The sequence below is a fragment of the Jaculus jaculus genome, unplaced genomic scaffold (genome assembly GCF_020740685.1).
Source record: "Jaculus jaculus isolate mJacJac1 unplaced genomic scaffold, mJacJac1.mat.Y.cur u25, whole genome shotgun sequence".
Taxonomy (NCBI): Eukaryota; Metazoa; Chordata; class Mammalia; order Rodentia; family Dipodidae; genus Jaculus; species Jaculus jaculus.
The window spans coordinates 4,961,061-4,977,955 of record NW_025423515.1 but is presented as its reverse complement, the minus strand read 5'-3'; the positions used below and the strand labels follow the sequence as shown (position 1 = coordinate 4,977,955).

The 16,895-nt window shown below is 37.0% G+C and overlaps 1 protein-coding gene across 1 annotated transcript in view; it reads right to left on the bottom strand.

The window, feature by feature from the left end:
- Positions 1-16,895, bottom strand: part of LOC101595523 (zinc finger protein 345-like) — a 56,314-nt gene that overhangs the window by 26,214 nt on the left and 13,205 nt on the right. Inside the window, exons 4-5 of the mRNA XM_045141396.1 lie at positions 13,927-15,474; positions 13,631-13,809 (exon numbers count right to left, since the gene is read on the bottom strand). Of these exons, the coding sequence (XP_044997331.1) occupies positions 13,631-13,809; positions 13,927-15,474 (1,727 nt within the window). The remainder of the gene's footprint in view (positions 1-13,630; positions 13,810-13,926; positions 15,475-16,895) is intronic.

The window sequence follows — 16,895 nt, the reverse complement described above, 5'->3', positions numbered from 1 at the left end:
TCAATAAGTTCAAAAAGTTCTGTGAACAGAACAAGAGGGAATTGTGGGATACACATAAACATCCTAATATACAGATAACTGGAATACCAGAAGGAGAAGAACTTCAAAACAAAGGTATGGAGAACATACTTAACAAAATAATCAAAGAAAACTTTCCCACTCTCTCAAAAGAAAGGCCCATCAAGATACAAGAAGCTAACAGAACTCCAAACAGACTGAACCAAAGGAGAAACTCTCCAAAACATATTGTCATTAAGACTCTAAACATTGACACCAAAGAGAACATCCTAAAAGCAGCTAGGGAAAAACAGGATATCACTTTTAAAGGTAACCCCATAAGAATTACTTCAGACTTCTCAATGGAAACCCTGAAAGCCAGAAGGGTCTGGAATGAAACACAGCAAAGTCTAAGAGCCTATGGCTTCCAACCCAAACTATCCTTCTCAGAAAAAGAATGTCTCATAATAGATGGTGAAAGAAAAACTTTCCATGACAGAACTCAGCTTTACAATTATATGAACACAAAATCAAACCCACAGAGAGTATTTCAGGAACTTCTCCACACAGAAGAATCAAATAAACACAAATGCCTACAAGAAGCAGATCACAGTAACCAAAATCAGAGAAGGCACAAAAAAAAAAAAAAAAACAAAACTCAAAGTCCATGAAAACACCAAAGCACATACACCAAAACAATATGGCAAGGATCAAATCCAATGTCACAGTCATTACCCTATATATTAATGGCCTTAATTCACCCATCAAGAGACACAACCTAACAGGATAGATCAGAAAATTAGATCCCTCAATCTGTTGTATTCAAGAAACCCATTCTCACCACTAAAGACAGACACCTGCTCAGGGTTAAAGGGTGGAAAACAATATTCTAAGCAAACAGGAATAAGAAACAAGCAGGTGTAGCTATATAAATATCAGATAAAATATACTTCAAACCAAAAATAATCAAAAATGACAAGGAAGGCCACTTCCTACTTATCAAGGGAACAATCCATCAAGAGGATACAATAATCATAAATCTTTATGCACCAAAAACACAAGGGCACCTCAGTTCATAAAGCAAAACCTACTTGACAATAAAACAGAAATAACCACCAACACCATCATAGTTGGAGACTTGAATACACCATTATCAGTAATAGACAGATCATCCAAACAGACTCAATAAGAAAGTAAGAGAGCTCAACAAACCATAGATCACTTAGACCTGATGGACGTCTACAGAACAATCCATCCCAAATCCACAGACTATATATCTCCTCAGCAGGCCATGAGACATTCTTTAAAATAGATTATATTCTGGGTCACAAAGCCAACCTCCATATATTTAGGAAGATTGACATAATTCCCTGCATGATATCAGATCACAATGCTATAATGCTAGAAATTAACAACAAAAGACTTACCAAGAATCTCATCAGTGCCTAGAAACTGAACAGCAAACTTTTAGACAATAAATGGATAGTGGATGAAATAAAAAATGAAATTGTGAAATTTTGAGAAATGAATGATGGTGATAACACATTATACAAAAACTTATGGAACACAATGAAGGCAGCCCTCAGGGGAAAATTCATAGCACTAAATGCTTTGATAACAAAGACAGAGTGATCCCAAATCAATAACCTAACCATCCACCCAAAGGCACTATATAAGCAAGAAAAATACAACCCAAAAAGCTCCAGAAGGAAAGACATAATTAAGATCAGTAGAGAGGGGTGAAGAGATGGCTCGGTGGTTAAGCGTTTGCCTGTGAAGCCTAAGGACCCTGGTTCGAGGCTCGAGTCCCCAGGACACACGTTAGCCAGACACACAAGGGGGCACACGCGTCTGGAGTTCGTTTGCAGTGGCTGGAAGCCCTGGTGCGCCCATTCCCTCTCTATGTGCCTCTTTCTCTCTGTCACTTTCAAATAAATAAATAAAAATAAATAACAAAATTTTTAAAAAAAGATCAGTAGAGAAATTAATGAATTGAAAACTAAGAAAAGAATTTTAAAAATTGGCAAACCCAATAGCTGTTGCTTTGAAAAATTAAACAAGATTGACAAGCCATTGGCCAGTTTGATCAAGAAAAAAAAAGTAGTCGTTTCAAATTAACAAAATTTGAAATGAAAAAGGAGATATCACAAGACATAACTGAAATTGGGAGAAATCACCAAGTTTTGAAAATCTCTACTCCACAAAACTGGATAATGTGGAGGAGATGGATAAATTCCTGGACACATACCATCTATCAAACCTAAACTCAGAGCAGATTAATCTTCTAAGCAAACCTATCACACACATTGAGATTGAAAAAGTAAGAAAAAAAAAAAATCCCCCAAAAGAAGAATCCACGACCAGATGGCATCTCGCTAAATTCTATCAAATCTTCATGGAAGTACTCAAATCAATCTTTCTCAAACTGTGCCACACAATTGGAGATCAGGGAAACCTCCCCAACTCATTCTATGAAGCTACCCCTAATCCAAATCACCCCTAATTCCAAAACTAGGCAGAGATGTAACAAGAAAAGAAAACTACTGACCTATTTCCCTGATGAACTTAGATGCAAAGATACTGAATAAAATCATCACAAATCAAATCCAACAACACATCAAAAGCATTATCCACCTTGATCAAGTAGGATTCATCCCAGGAACACGGGGGTGGTTCAACATACAGAAATCTGTCAATGTAACACATCACATAAATAAGGGTAAACACAAAATCCACATGATCATCTCGATAGATGCCCAAAAGGCCTTTGAAAAAATACAATATCATTTCATGATCAAAACATTGTAGAGAATTGGCATGATTGGTTCATATCTTAACATAATAAAGGCAATATACAAAGATCTTAAGGCCCAAATAAGACTTAATGGAGAGACTAGAGGAATTCCCATTGAGATCAGGAACAATACAAGGTTGTCCACTCTCACCTCTGCTCTTCAATATAGTACTGTAAGTCCTAGCTCAAGAAAAAAGACCGGAGAAAGAAATAAAAGGGATACAATTTGGAAAGGAAGAAGTTGTTAGCTCTATTAACTAATGACATGATTGTATATGTAAGAAACCTGAGATACTCCATCCCAAAACTCTTGAAGGGGATTAACTCCTATAGCAAAGTAGCAGGATACAAAATCAACGTACAGAAATCGGTAGACTTTCTATATGTAAATGACAAAGATACAGAGAAAGAAATAAGGGACATGATCTCATTTTCAATAGCAACAGAAAGAAAGAAAATACCTTGGAATAATGATAACCAAGGAAGTGAAAGATCTATACAAGGAAAACATTTTTAAAATTCAAAAAAGAAATTGAGGAGCACTTAAAAAAATGGAAAGACCTCCCATGCTCCTGGATATGAAGAATTAACATTGTGAAAATGGAAATCCTACCAAAGGCAATATACAGATTGAATGCAATTCCAATTAAAATCCTAACAGTGTTCTTCACAGAGATAGAAAAAAAAAGTTCTCAAATTTCATATGGAAAGGCAGAAGGCCTCAGACATCCAAGCATATCCTCAGCAAAAGAAATACCTTTGGATACATCACCACACCTGATCTAAAGCTATATTACAAAGCCATAGTAATAAAACAGCATGGTACTGTCATAAAATCAGGAGTATAGACCAATGGAATAGAATTGAGGACCCGCACTTTGGATCAAGCAACTACAGCTACTTAATCTTTGACAAAGGCCCTAACAATATAGGCTGGAGAAAACTCAGCATCTTCAACAAATAGGGCTGGACATATTGGATAACCATATGCAGGAAATTGAAACTTGATCCACACATCTTGCCATGCACTACACTCAAGTCCAAATGGATAAAACACCTCAATTTAAGACAAGAAACTCGGGTACTACTGGAAGAAAATACAGGAAGAACTTTCCATGATGTAGGAATGGAAAAAAGACTTCATGAACAAATCTTAAACAGCCACTCAACCAATGGGATCACATGAAGCTGAAGAGTTTCGTTACAGACAAGCATACAATAAACAAAACCATAGATTACTCACAAACTGGGTGAAAATATTTGCTGATTATGCAACTGACAGAGGTCTAATCTCTAGAATCTACAAAGAACTCAAAAACCTAAACAATAAAATGATCAAGTTGTCTATTCAGGCCTCATCTGTAGCACAATGAAGATCATGTCCCCCAAGGCCTAATCTATAACAAAATGATGATCATTACTCTGCAGGCCTTAACTGTACCACAATAATGATCATGTTTCCTCAGGCCTCATCTGAAGTGCAGTAAAATTCATCTATCCAAAGGCCACATCTGTAACACAGTGATGACCATGTCTCCCGAGGCTTCATCTGTAATACAATAATTATCATGTCATCTACCCAGGCCCCATCTGTAGAACATTGATGATCCTGTCTCTCAAGGTTTAATCTGCAATACAATGATGATGTCTCCCAAGGCCTCAGCTCTAACGAAATGATGATCAAGTCTCCCCAGGTTTATCTGTCAAAAAATGATGACTGTCTCCTCAAGCCTCATCTGTAAACCAATGATGATCATGTCTTCTGATGCCTAGTCTGTAATACAATGATCTTGTCTCCCCAGACCTCAGCTGTAACACAATGATGATCATGTCTCCCTAGGCCTCATCCATAACACAATGTTGATCACATACCCACAGGAATAATCTGCAATACACTGATGATTATGTCTCACTAGGTCTCATCAGGAACAATGATAATCATGACTCCCTAGACCACATCTGCAACACAATGATGATCATGTCTCCCCAGGTATCATCTGTAACAAAATGATGGTCATGTCGTCTAGGATTCATCTTTAACACAATGATGATCAAGTCTCCCTAGGGTCAGTTTTAACATAATGATAACCATGTCTCTCCAGGCATCATATGTAACACAATGGTGATCATGACTCCCAGGCCTCATATCCAATATAATGATAATCATGTTTCCCTAGACTTCATCTGTAACACAATAAGGATCAAGTTGTCTCCCCAGACCTCATCTGTACCACAATAATGATCATTTCTCTCAAGTCCTCATCTACAACAAAATGATGATCATTACTCCACAGGCTTCATCTGAAGCACAGTAAAAATCATGTGATCTCCAGACCTCATCTGCAATACAATGATGATCAAATCACACCAGACCTCATCTGTTGCACATTGATAATCATGACTCCTCAGGCCTTATCTATAACACAAGAATGATCAAGTCTACCCAGTCCTCATCTGTAATAAAATGATAATCATGTCTCCTAAGGCCTCATCTTTATCACAAGGATATTGTATACCCCAGTATCATCTGTATCACAATGATTACCATGTCTCCCCAGGAATAATTTGTAACAAAATGATCATGTCTTTACAGTTATTATCTGTAACACAATGATGATCATGTCTCCCAGGGCTTCATCTGAAATACAATGATGATCATGTCTCAGCAGGCCTCATCTTTAACAGTGATGATCGTGTCTCTGCATGCCTCATCTGTAACACAGTGATGACTATGTCTCCCTAGATATCATCTGTAACACAATGTTGATGATGCATTCACAAGCATCATCTGTAGTACATTGATCATGTCTCACTAGGTCTCATGTGGAACAATGATGATATGACTCCTCAGACCACATCTGTAACACAATGATGATCATGTCTCACCATGTATCATCTGTAACAAAATGATCATCATGTCACTCTAGGATTCACCTATAACACAATGATAATCATGTCTTTCCATGCCTCATCTTTAACACAATGATGATTATGTCTCCTCAGGCCCGATCTGTCGCACAACCATGATGATATCTCCCAAGGCCTCATGTGTAAGACATTGATCATTATGTCTTCAGGGGCCTCATCTGTAACAAAATGTTCATCATATATTCACAGGCCTCATCTGTAATACACTGATGATCATGTCTCCTCAGGCCTGATCTGTAGCACAAAAATGATTATGTCTCCCAAGGCCTCATCTGCAGCACAATGACGATCATGTCTCCCCAGGCATCATCTGTTACAAAATGTTGATCATGTGTTCACAGGCCTCATCTGTAATATATTGACCATGTTTCATCAGGTCTCATCTGAAACACTGATAATCATGACTCCCCCAACCACATCTGTAACACAATGATGATTATATCTCCCCAGGCCTCATTTGTAACACAATGAAACTCATGACTCTCAAGGCATTATAGGCAACACAATGATGATCATGCCTCCCAGGACTCATGGTTAACACCAAAATGCACGTTTCCCCATGCCTCATCTCCAACACAGTGATGATCATGTCTCCCCAGGACTTATGTGTAACACAATGATGATCAAGTCATCTCGCCAATCCTTATCTATAGCACAATGATGAACATGTGTCCACAGGCCTCCTCTGTAACACATTGATGATCATGTTTCCCAAGGACTAATCTGCAATAAGATGATGATCTTTTCTCCCCATATCTCAGATGTAACAAAATTATAATAATTTCTCCCCAGGCCTCATCTGTAACACAAAGATGATCATGTCTCTCAAGAGCACAAATGTAACACAATGATGATCAGATATCCCCAGGCCATGTTCTGTAACACAATGATGCTCAGGTCTCTGCAGGCCCCATCTGTGACACAATGATGATCAAGACATCTCCCTAGGCTTTATAGCTCAATGATGAAGATGTCTCCACAGGCCTCTGAAACACAATGATGACCATGTTTCCTGAGATTCAATCTGCAATACAATGATGATCTTGTTTCCCCATACCTCAGTTGTAACAAAATGATAATCATGTATCCCCAGTGCTCATCTGTAACACAAAGATGATCATGACTCCCCCAGGCCTCATATCCAACATAATGATGAGCATGTCATCTGTAATACAGTGATAATCAAGTCATTTCCTCAGACCTCATCTGTAACACAGTGATGATCATGTCTCTCCAGGGCCCAAATATAACACAATGATGATCACATCTTCCCAGGCCTTTTACTGTAACACAATGATTATCATGTCTCCACAGGCCTCGTCTGTAGCACAATGATGATCAAGTCTGTAGGACAGTGATGATCAAATCTCCGCAAGCCTCTTCTGTAGCACAATGATGATCAAGTCTCCCCAAGCCTCATCTGTAACACAACGATGATCAAGTCTACCCAGTCATCCCCGGTAGCAAAATAAAGATATTGTCACCTCACACCTTACATATAACACAATGATAATGTCTCCACACTTCTCATCTGTAAGACAATGATGATCATGTCTACCCAGACCACATTTGTAACACATTGATGATCATGTCTCTGCAGTTCTCATCTGTGACATAATGATGATGAATTTGTCTTCCCAGGTCTCATATGTGATTATCATGTAACCCCAGGTTTCATCTGTAACACAATGATGATCAAGTCATTTGCATAGGTCTCCTCTATAACACAATGATGATCATGTCTCCACATACCTCATGTGTAACACAATGATGATCATGACCCCAGGGCACATCTGTAAAACAGTGGTGATAAATTCATCTTCTCAGGCCTCATCTGTAGTATAATGATGATCCTGTCTCTCCATGCCTAAAATGTAACACAATCATGATCACGTTTCCATGATCACGTTTCCCCAGGCCTCATCTGTAACACAGTGATGATCATGTCTTCCCAGGCCCCATATGTAAGACAATGATGATTAGGTCTACCAGGCCTCATCTTTAATACAATGATGTTCATATGTCCTCAGCTCTATTATATAACATAATTATATCAAGACTCCCCAGGTCTCAAGTGAAACATAATGATGATTGTATCTCCCCAGGCCTCATCTGTACCACAGTGATGATCAAGTCTCCCCAGGCCTCACCTGCATATGATAAGAAAAGATAGCTGACTACCTACCACAATATGTGTCACTTCTACTGCATTTGGTTTGGGCCAAGTGACATTGCAGAGGAAGCACAGATACAAGTACTGCTCTCATTTTTAGCCTGAGAACATCCTCCAGGGAGATGGTATCAACCACTGTGATCACTTAAAACTAATCAAAGCAGAAGACTAGCTGCTGTAGAAGATTCAACAGTAAATCAGAATACTGAAATGCCAGTCAAAGCTCAAGGAACATTGCTGCAGGGGTGGACATATTTTAACAGCCCAACAGTGTATAGGAATGTCCATAGGCATGTCCAACCCCAGAGTGATTGAGGTATTCAGGATATCCACAGTGAATACCAATAACTCCACTGCTGAGAGCTCTCAGTAGGAGGGCAGAAGACAAGGCAAAAAAGAGTGTAACCTTACAAAATTAAGATTTAATTTAAAAATATGAAAATGCTTAAAGACACCATTTAAGAATAGTTTTTGTTGAAGATACAGAAATTCAAAGGTCTGCATTGTAGAGGATATATGTAAAGCTGCTAATCACATAAATGAGAAACCATTTTAGTAGCTTCTCAGTTCAAAGGTCACAAGTCAACCTACATAAACACAGTTGCTCAAACCATTATTCTTCATAACTTCTATGAAAGGCAATCCTTCCTCTTTTTTTTTAAAATATATTTTTGTTCATTTTTTACTTATTTATTTGAGAGTGACAGACACAGAGAGAAAGACAGGTAGAGGGAGAGAGAGAGAATGGGCACGCCAGGGCTTCCAGCCTCTGCAAACGAACTCCAGACGCGTGCGCCCCTTGTGCATCTGGCTAACGTGGGACCTGGGGAACCGAGCCTCGAACCAGGGTCCTTAGGCTTCACAGGCAAGCGCTTAACCGCTAAGCCATCTCTCCAGCCCCAATCCTTCCTCTTAAAGAGAAAACTTAACATGTTGTTGCTCCTCCATGGATCTACATTTAGAGTAATTATGTTTTGTGGATTTTTTTCTACTTTTCATTTTTGTCTTTGACAGGGTCTCACTATCTCATGCTGGCCTCAAACTCATGAAGGTCCTCTACTTACCTTCCTCAGTGTAGGAATTACTTTTTTGTAGAAACCTAAGAAGGAGCTATAGAAATAGCTTATTATGTAAGTTATCCAGAGGCCAGTAGGCAGGGAAGAGAAGAAAAACCTAGAGTACTTTATTCTAGCTTATAAACTGGAAAAAATATCCACAGTCCTGTTAAAAAGCCTTTTAGTACAAAATATAAAAATGTAGCTATATTATGTAATTATATTTTCAGAGGTGTTATGTGACTGTCTCCTGGGAATATATGGAAAACATCTGTTCACCACTGAGTGGGCATCAATAACAGTCCAAAGAAATGACAATGCTCAAGTCTATTGATAATTCAGTGAGTTTAATTGGAGTTATTTACTTAATAGGAGTAGGGTTGAGCGATTACCTACACGAGCATAGACAACTTACCAAGCAGTTGCACTGCTGAATAAAATGTCTTTGCCTCCTAGCAACAATTAACTTCTCATAGATTCATTAGTGAGGATGTGTTTTGAGCCCCATCCCATAATCTTAAGTGTAAAGATGGAACCATGTGAACACCTCCTCTAGCAACATTAATTGCTTATAGATACTGAGGGACTTTTTTAAAAGTTTGTGTATGAGTAAATATGAATACCTAAAATAGATTTTTTTTTTCCCAAAATATCATGCCTACAATGCTGAGAATAGGTGATTGTTTTCAAATATGTGACACTTCATCTTTGACTCAAAGATGTCATTATTTCTTATTGTTTCTAGAGTTTATGTAAGGTTTAGTCTTCAGATAACTTTAGGTGGGTCTTTTCCTTACTTGAATTTTAGAAAACATGAAATTAATTCATGATTTTTTCACTTATATTCTAATAGAATCTGTGTCTACATTAAAAGGAATGAGTATACACTTGTATAAAAGAACATATTTTTTGAAGATAAATGAAATAAAATTAATCTTAAGTAAGGATGTAAAGAGGGGTTGGGCAAGAAGTGCAATGATTAGATGTCCATTTTTTCCAAAGCCTGTCAGCCAGTTTCAGTTTCCCAACACCCACATAAACCTAGATACACAAGGTTGTGTATGGATCTGTAATTTGTTTAATATGGCAAGTGGCCCTAGCACACCCATTTTATTACTCTCTCCCCTCTGTCTTATGTATATCCTCACATCTAAGTAAGTAAAAATGTTATTTAAAATATTGTGAAAATAAAACATATCTGATTTGAACTTCTAACTATCAATATGCACATTTTGTCATTTTCTCTCTCATTTTAGCATACTGAAATTCTCTCTGAAAACTAAAACTTAACTTCTAATATGGCCATAACAAACTTGTATCTAAACACAAGAAATTTAAATTTACTTGTTGTATTTATTTGAAAGAGAGTGGCAGATAGAGAGAATGGGTATGCCAGGGCCTCTAGCCACTGTATATAAACTCCAGATGCATATACCAATTTATTCATTTATCTTATGTGGGCCCTGTGGAATCAAACCTGTGTCCTTAGGCTTTGCAGGCAAGTGCCATAGCCACCATACAATTTCTGCAGCCACAAATTTAAATTTTGATTGAAAATACTGATTGTTTTTATTGATTTATTTGCCTTTAAATATTTTATATCTTGTAGGAATAAAATTAATAAAATTTATATATTTTTTATAAATTTGTAAAATTTATAAAATTGCATGAAAAAATCACCTAAAACTTGTGAAGCATATTAGTGATCTAGTAGCCTTTCAGACGGTTTCAGATATGTGGGTAACTTACTATATTATCTTGCTATTTATATTAAATAAAAATCAAAAAAATGCATATAGGATATAAACAGGAATAAGACACCAATCAATCAAAAGGAAACCTAACAAAAAGACCACTAACATTTTTTTTAATCTTTTTTTTACTGGAATATGGCTCTTTGTATGCCCTTTCTAATGCTTGCACTGCAGGAGAAAAACCAAAATGTTCAACTTCCAGTATACATTGTGAGATTTTTCTTTTCTAGGCATAGGACATCATAATTTCTATTTAGGTAGAACATTTTCAGGTGATAAAAGAATGAAGCAAAGCTAAGTTCCAGTCAACCTTAAACTTTCACCTTGTTGTTTGCATGAGAACCCAAGATTTGGTATACTCTGTAGAGTGGAGGTTGAGCCTAAGACATAGGACATAGGTAAGAAATAAACGAGATGGAAGAAAAAAATGTGGAGGTGGACCAGGCATTGTGGTGCACAACTTTAATCCCAGCACTTGGGAGGTGGAGGTAGGAGAATTGACATTGCCATGAGTTCAAGGCCACCCTGAGACTCCTGAATTCCAGGTCACCCTGGGTTAGAGTGAGATCCTACCTCAAAAACCAAAAAGGAAAAAAAAAATGTGGAGGTGGAAAAGGGAGAAAATGGCACATATGAGGAAGAGATGGCCATTAATAAATCCCTAATATACATAAATATTAAAACAATACCTGAATTCAGTCATTCACACCAAACAGAAAACAGAAATAGACCCTGGAGAGACTGAACATTAATAGGATCCAGAGGAAACAACGAGGACCACACACAAGCTTGAATAGGTCATAAAATACACTAAAATAAACTATCACACCTTATGAATCATACCTATAATTGTAGAATATAGCCATGCTGCTGTCATAAGTGATATTTTGGATGTATTCTTGTATCTATTTGCAAGGAGTGTTTGAAACTTTTGCTTCTATGTTTAAGAGAACGGCCATTAAATGTTAGTGTTTGTTATAGACATGTTTAAATTATTAGCAAAATCTCTTGTTTAAGACATTGGGAGGTTGGATATATCCATACCAAGTCTTGCCTTAAACTCGGAGATCATCAGTACAGCTAGACAATTGAAATACTCAGATCTGGGATTGTGTGTGTACTTTCTTCCTTTTTCTGGAATTACAAACATGGACAACCACAAGCAATATTGCAAAATATCTCATATATATGTATGTATGTATCTATCTATCTACCTATACACACACACACACACACACACACACACATTTTCTTTTTTTATTTGTAAGAAGAGGAAGAAAGAATGAATGCCTGGGCCTTTACCTGCTACAAACAACATGAATGTGACACTCTCATTGTGTCTTAATGTAGGTACAGGAGAATTAAACATTGGTCACAGGGCTTTACAGGAAATGCATTAATCACTGAATAATTTTGCCAACTCCACAACTAGCATTTTTACATGGGTTAAGGAGATTCAGTCACTCTCTCATGCTTGCATGGTATGAACTTTACCCAAGTAACCATCTCCTAAGTCCATTAAAACATTTTTGATCATCATATATCAGATAGTATTCTTACATCCATCACCTCTTATATCAATTACATACATTAAAATTGAATAACAACTGAGGATAGTGGCACAGGCTTTTTATTTTTATTTTTTTGTTTTTATAACTTATTTATTTAAGAGTAACAGAGGGAGAAAGAGGCAGAGACAGAGAGACTGGGTGTGCCAGGGACTCAGGCCACTACAAATGAACTGCAGATGTGTATGCCCACTTGTGCATCTAGCTAATGTGGGTCCTGGGTAATTGTCATAGGGTTTCTTTAAATTGTGAGTTCTCTAATGCATAGTGAGCTGTGACTTGAAGTTGATAACTATCCTATAGTAGTATATTCATATGGATTCTAACCTGGTGTTCTATAATTTTAATAACATTTGACTTAGCAATAAAAGCTTTCACACATACATTATATTCATATAGCTTCTCACCTGTATGAATTCTCTAATTATTAAAAAGCTGTAACGTAGCAAGAAAAGATTTCCCAAATTAAGTACTCATATGGCTTTAAACCTGTGTTAGTTCTCTAGTGCAGAGTGAGATATGTCTTGAAGATGAAACTATACAGAGTAATTTAATACATTGATATGTACTCTTTGACATTTCCTAAGGTCTTACTCTGCAAAGAAAGCTCTTCTTCATTCATTACATTGATATAGCTTCTCAACTGTATTAATTCATTGATGAATGAATCATTAAGATCTGGGATGTGGAGAGAAAAGCTTTCTGACACTCCCCTACTGACATACCTTTTCACCTGTGTTGAATTCTCCTATGCCTATTAAGATATGACTTGCCAATAAAGGTGTTCACACCCTTACCACATTCATATGGCTTCTCACCTGTATGAGTTCTCTGATGCCTAGTAAGATTTGACTTGCAGATGAAGGCTTTCTCTCCAGTGAATCATTAGGCATGACTTGCAGATGAAAGTTTTCCCACATTCACTACATTCATCTGGCTTATCTGTGTGAGTTCTCTTATTCCCATTAACACACGACTTGGAGGTGAAGGCTTTGCAACATTCAGTGCATTCATATGGCTTTTCACCTGTGTGAGTTCTCTGTCACTTAATAAGCCATGACTGGTAGATGAAAGCTTTTCCACTTTCAGTATTCATATGATTTTTCACCTCTATGAGTTTTCTGATGCCTAATAAGATTTGACTTGCAGATGAAAGCTTTCTTGCATTTACAACATTCATAAGGCTTTTCATTTGTGTGAGTTATCAAATGCATAATAAGACATGACTTGGTGATGAAACCTTGCCCACACTCAGTATATTTATATGGCATTTTGCCTGTGTGAATTCTCTAATGCCTATTATGATATGACTTGTGGTTGAAGGTTTTCCCTCATTAAGTACATTCATATGGCTTTCTCACCTGTGTGATTTCTCCAATGCTTCTTAAGATCTGACTTGGAGATGAAAGTTTCACCACATTCAAATGGCTTTTCACATTTGTGAGTTCTCTGATTTTTAGTGAGCTTTGGATTGTGGATGAAGGATTTCCCACAGGCAGTACATTTTTATGAATTTTCACGTGTATGAGTTCTCTGATACCTTCTTAGACAAGACTTGGTGATAAAGGCTTTCCCACATTCAGTGCATTCGTGGCTTTTCACCTGTGAGTTCTCTGATGTGTCATAAAACATGACTGGGAGAAAAAAGTTTTCTCACATTTGGTACATTCATATGGTCTGTCACCTGTGTGAGTTCTCTGGTGGTTAGTGAGATGTGACTTCTGGGTGAAGGCTTTCCCACACTCAGTACATTCATATGGCTTTTCACCAGTGTGAGATCTCTGATGCCTATTAAGATGTGATTTGAAGTTGAAGGCTTTCCCACATTCAGTACATTCATATGGCTTCTCACCTGTGTGAGTTCTCTTATGCAATTTAAGATATGACTTGGTGGTGAAGGCTCTACCACATTCAGCACAATCATATGGCCTTTCTCCTGTATGAGTTCTCTCATGCCTAATGAGATATGACTTGTGGATGAAAGTTTTCTCACATTCGGTACATTTATATGCCCTTTCGCCTCTGTGAGTTCTTTGATGAGTAATAAGATGTGACTTACAGATGAAGGTTTTCTCACATTGAGCACATTCATATGGCTTTTCACCTGTGTGAACTGTGTGATGCACAATAAGACATGACTTGGAGAACAAGGCTTTCCCACATACAGTACATTCATATGACTTTTCACCTTTGTGAGTTCTCTGATGCACACTAAAACCTGACTTGGAGATGAAGGCTTTCCCACAAACAGTACATTCATATGGCTTCTCACCTGTATGAGTTCTCCAATGAGTCATTAGGTGTGTCCTGGACATGAAGGATCTCTTACATTTAGTACATTCATATGACCTCTCACCTATGTGAGTTCTCTGATGCTTAATAAGATATGACTTGGAGTTGAATGCTTTTCCACATTCAGTACATTCATATGGTTTCTCCCCTGTATGAATTCTAAAATGAGTAATTAATTTTGACTTGTAGAGGAAGGATTTCCCACATTTAAAACATTCATATGGCTTCTCACCTGCATGAGTTAGCTGATGATCTGTGAGATATGACTTGGAGAAGAAAGCTTTCCGACACTCAGTACATTCATATGGCTTTTCACCTGTATGAGTTCTCTTATGCCTATTAAGTTTTGAACGGGAGATGAAGGCTTTCCCACACTCAGTACATTCATATGGCTTCTCACCTGTGTGAGTTTTCTGATGCATCATGAGGCATGACTTGGAGATGAAAGATTTTCTACATTCCAAACATTCATATGGCGTTTCACATGTGTGTGTTTGATGATGCACAGTAAGCTGTGACTTGGTGATGTAAGCTTTTCCACATTCATAAGGCTTCTCACCTGTATGAGTTCTCTGATACTTATTAGGATCTGAGTTCAGAACAGAGGCTTTCCCACATTTGCTACATTCATAGGGCTTATAACCAGTGTGAGTTTGATAATGAACAGTGAGAAGTGACTGGGTGAGGAAAGCTTTTCCACATACATTACAGTCATAAGGTTTCTCCCCTGCTTGAGTTCTCTGATGCTTAGTCAAGTGAGACTTGGAGATAAAGCCTGTCTTCCATTCATATACCTTGTCACCTGTGTTTGTTCCATGATAATACATCTTATGTAACTTCTGGTAAATGGTATTCTGGCATTGTTTAAAATGATCAGACTTTGTCCAGTACATTTTCTGTTGACTTGTTACTTCTGAGAAATAAAAACAAACATTACATTCAAAATACTAAAAATAAATTGCCTCACAAGGGCTTCATAGTATTTGGTACAGTATTATAATTTACAAAAACATCACTCAAAATAATTCTAATAATACTACTTTTCAATTCACTTCTTTAATATTATCTACAAAGAGTTCCTTGATTTAGGGCATATCATAAAAAACAAAGTGCAAACGCAATAAATACTTTCCTATTTAGCAGAACTTAATAGAGACATCTAAGTGAGATGAACTTTATTTTTTTGAAGTAGAGTTTCACTCCAGCTCAAGCTGACCTGTAATTCACTAGGTAGTCCCAAACTCACAGTGATCCTCCTACCTCTGCCTCCCAAGTGCTGGGATCAAAGGCATGCACCACCATGTCCAGTAAGACTTTTTTGGTGTTTGGTTTTCTTGCTTCCTAAATAAGTTCTGGTTTAGTTTATTGTGAAGACAATAATTCTTTTGGCTTTAGTTTATTTAACAATTTAACTTTCAGTGAAATATTTTATTTGATATTTACCACTGGAAGTTACTTGCCTAAGTGTTTACACATCATTTTAGCACACGTTGAGTGTAAATTTTCGTTACAGATATTTGGTTTATTTACAACAACTACTTCCAAATTCTACAATAATATTGTTCTACAAAAACCTAGGGCAGGTTATGTTTTTGTTTCTAATCTGGCGACTACCACCTTTCTCTATGGTACTTATTGAAGATAGGTTTTTTTTTTTTTCTTATATGTTTATATGTGAATGTTTATCAGTTTGGAAATGTGTGTTACAAAATGCATGCTTTGTGATAACAAGTCAAGATTGGGTGACATTCATTGTCTTTACCTTTGTTTAACAATGCCTCCTGGTGTAAAAGACTGTATCTGCAAAAATGCTGCCCTATGAGGATTCTCAGTGTTCTGTTTTATTGTGAGGATCTGAACTCATGCTTAGGTAAAAAGCATATTAACCCACAGAGATTCCCCCCAATGTTGGATTTCATAATGTCTGTGGATATGATATTTTTATTTTTTTAAGTACTAATATGCAATTATAATCACAGATGAACATTGTTTCAATCATTAGTGTTCTGAATGAAGGTGAAAAGGAGAAGGAAAATGACTCAAAAAAATCTGCATGAGAAAGAACAAAAACAAAAGACATTAGAATATGAAAAATAATAATAGTAAAATAAAGATGAACATATGAATATGAAAAGCATGACACTATCAGTAACATGAAAACAAAGCTATAAATGCAGAAAAAACAATTGAGAAGTAAGGAGAAAAAACAAGTTGAAGAACACCTATATTCTTTTTGTTTATTTGAGAGTAACAGACACAGAGAAAGAGAAAGGTTGGAGAGAATGGGCATGCCATGGCCGCCAGCCACTACAAATGAACTCCAAATATGTGAGC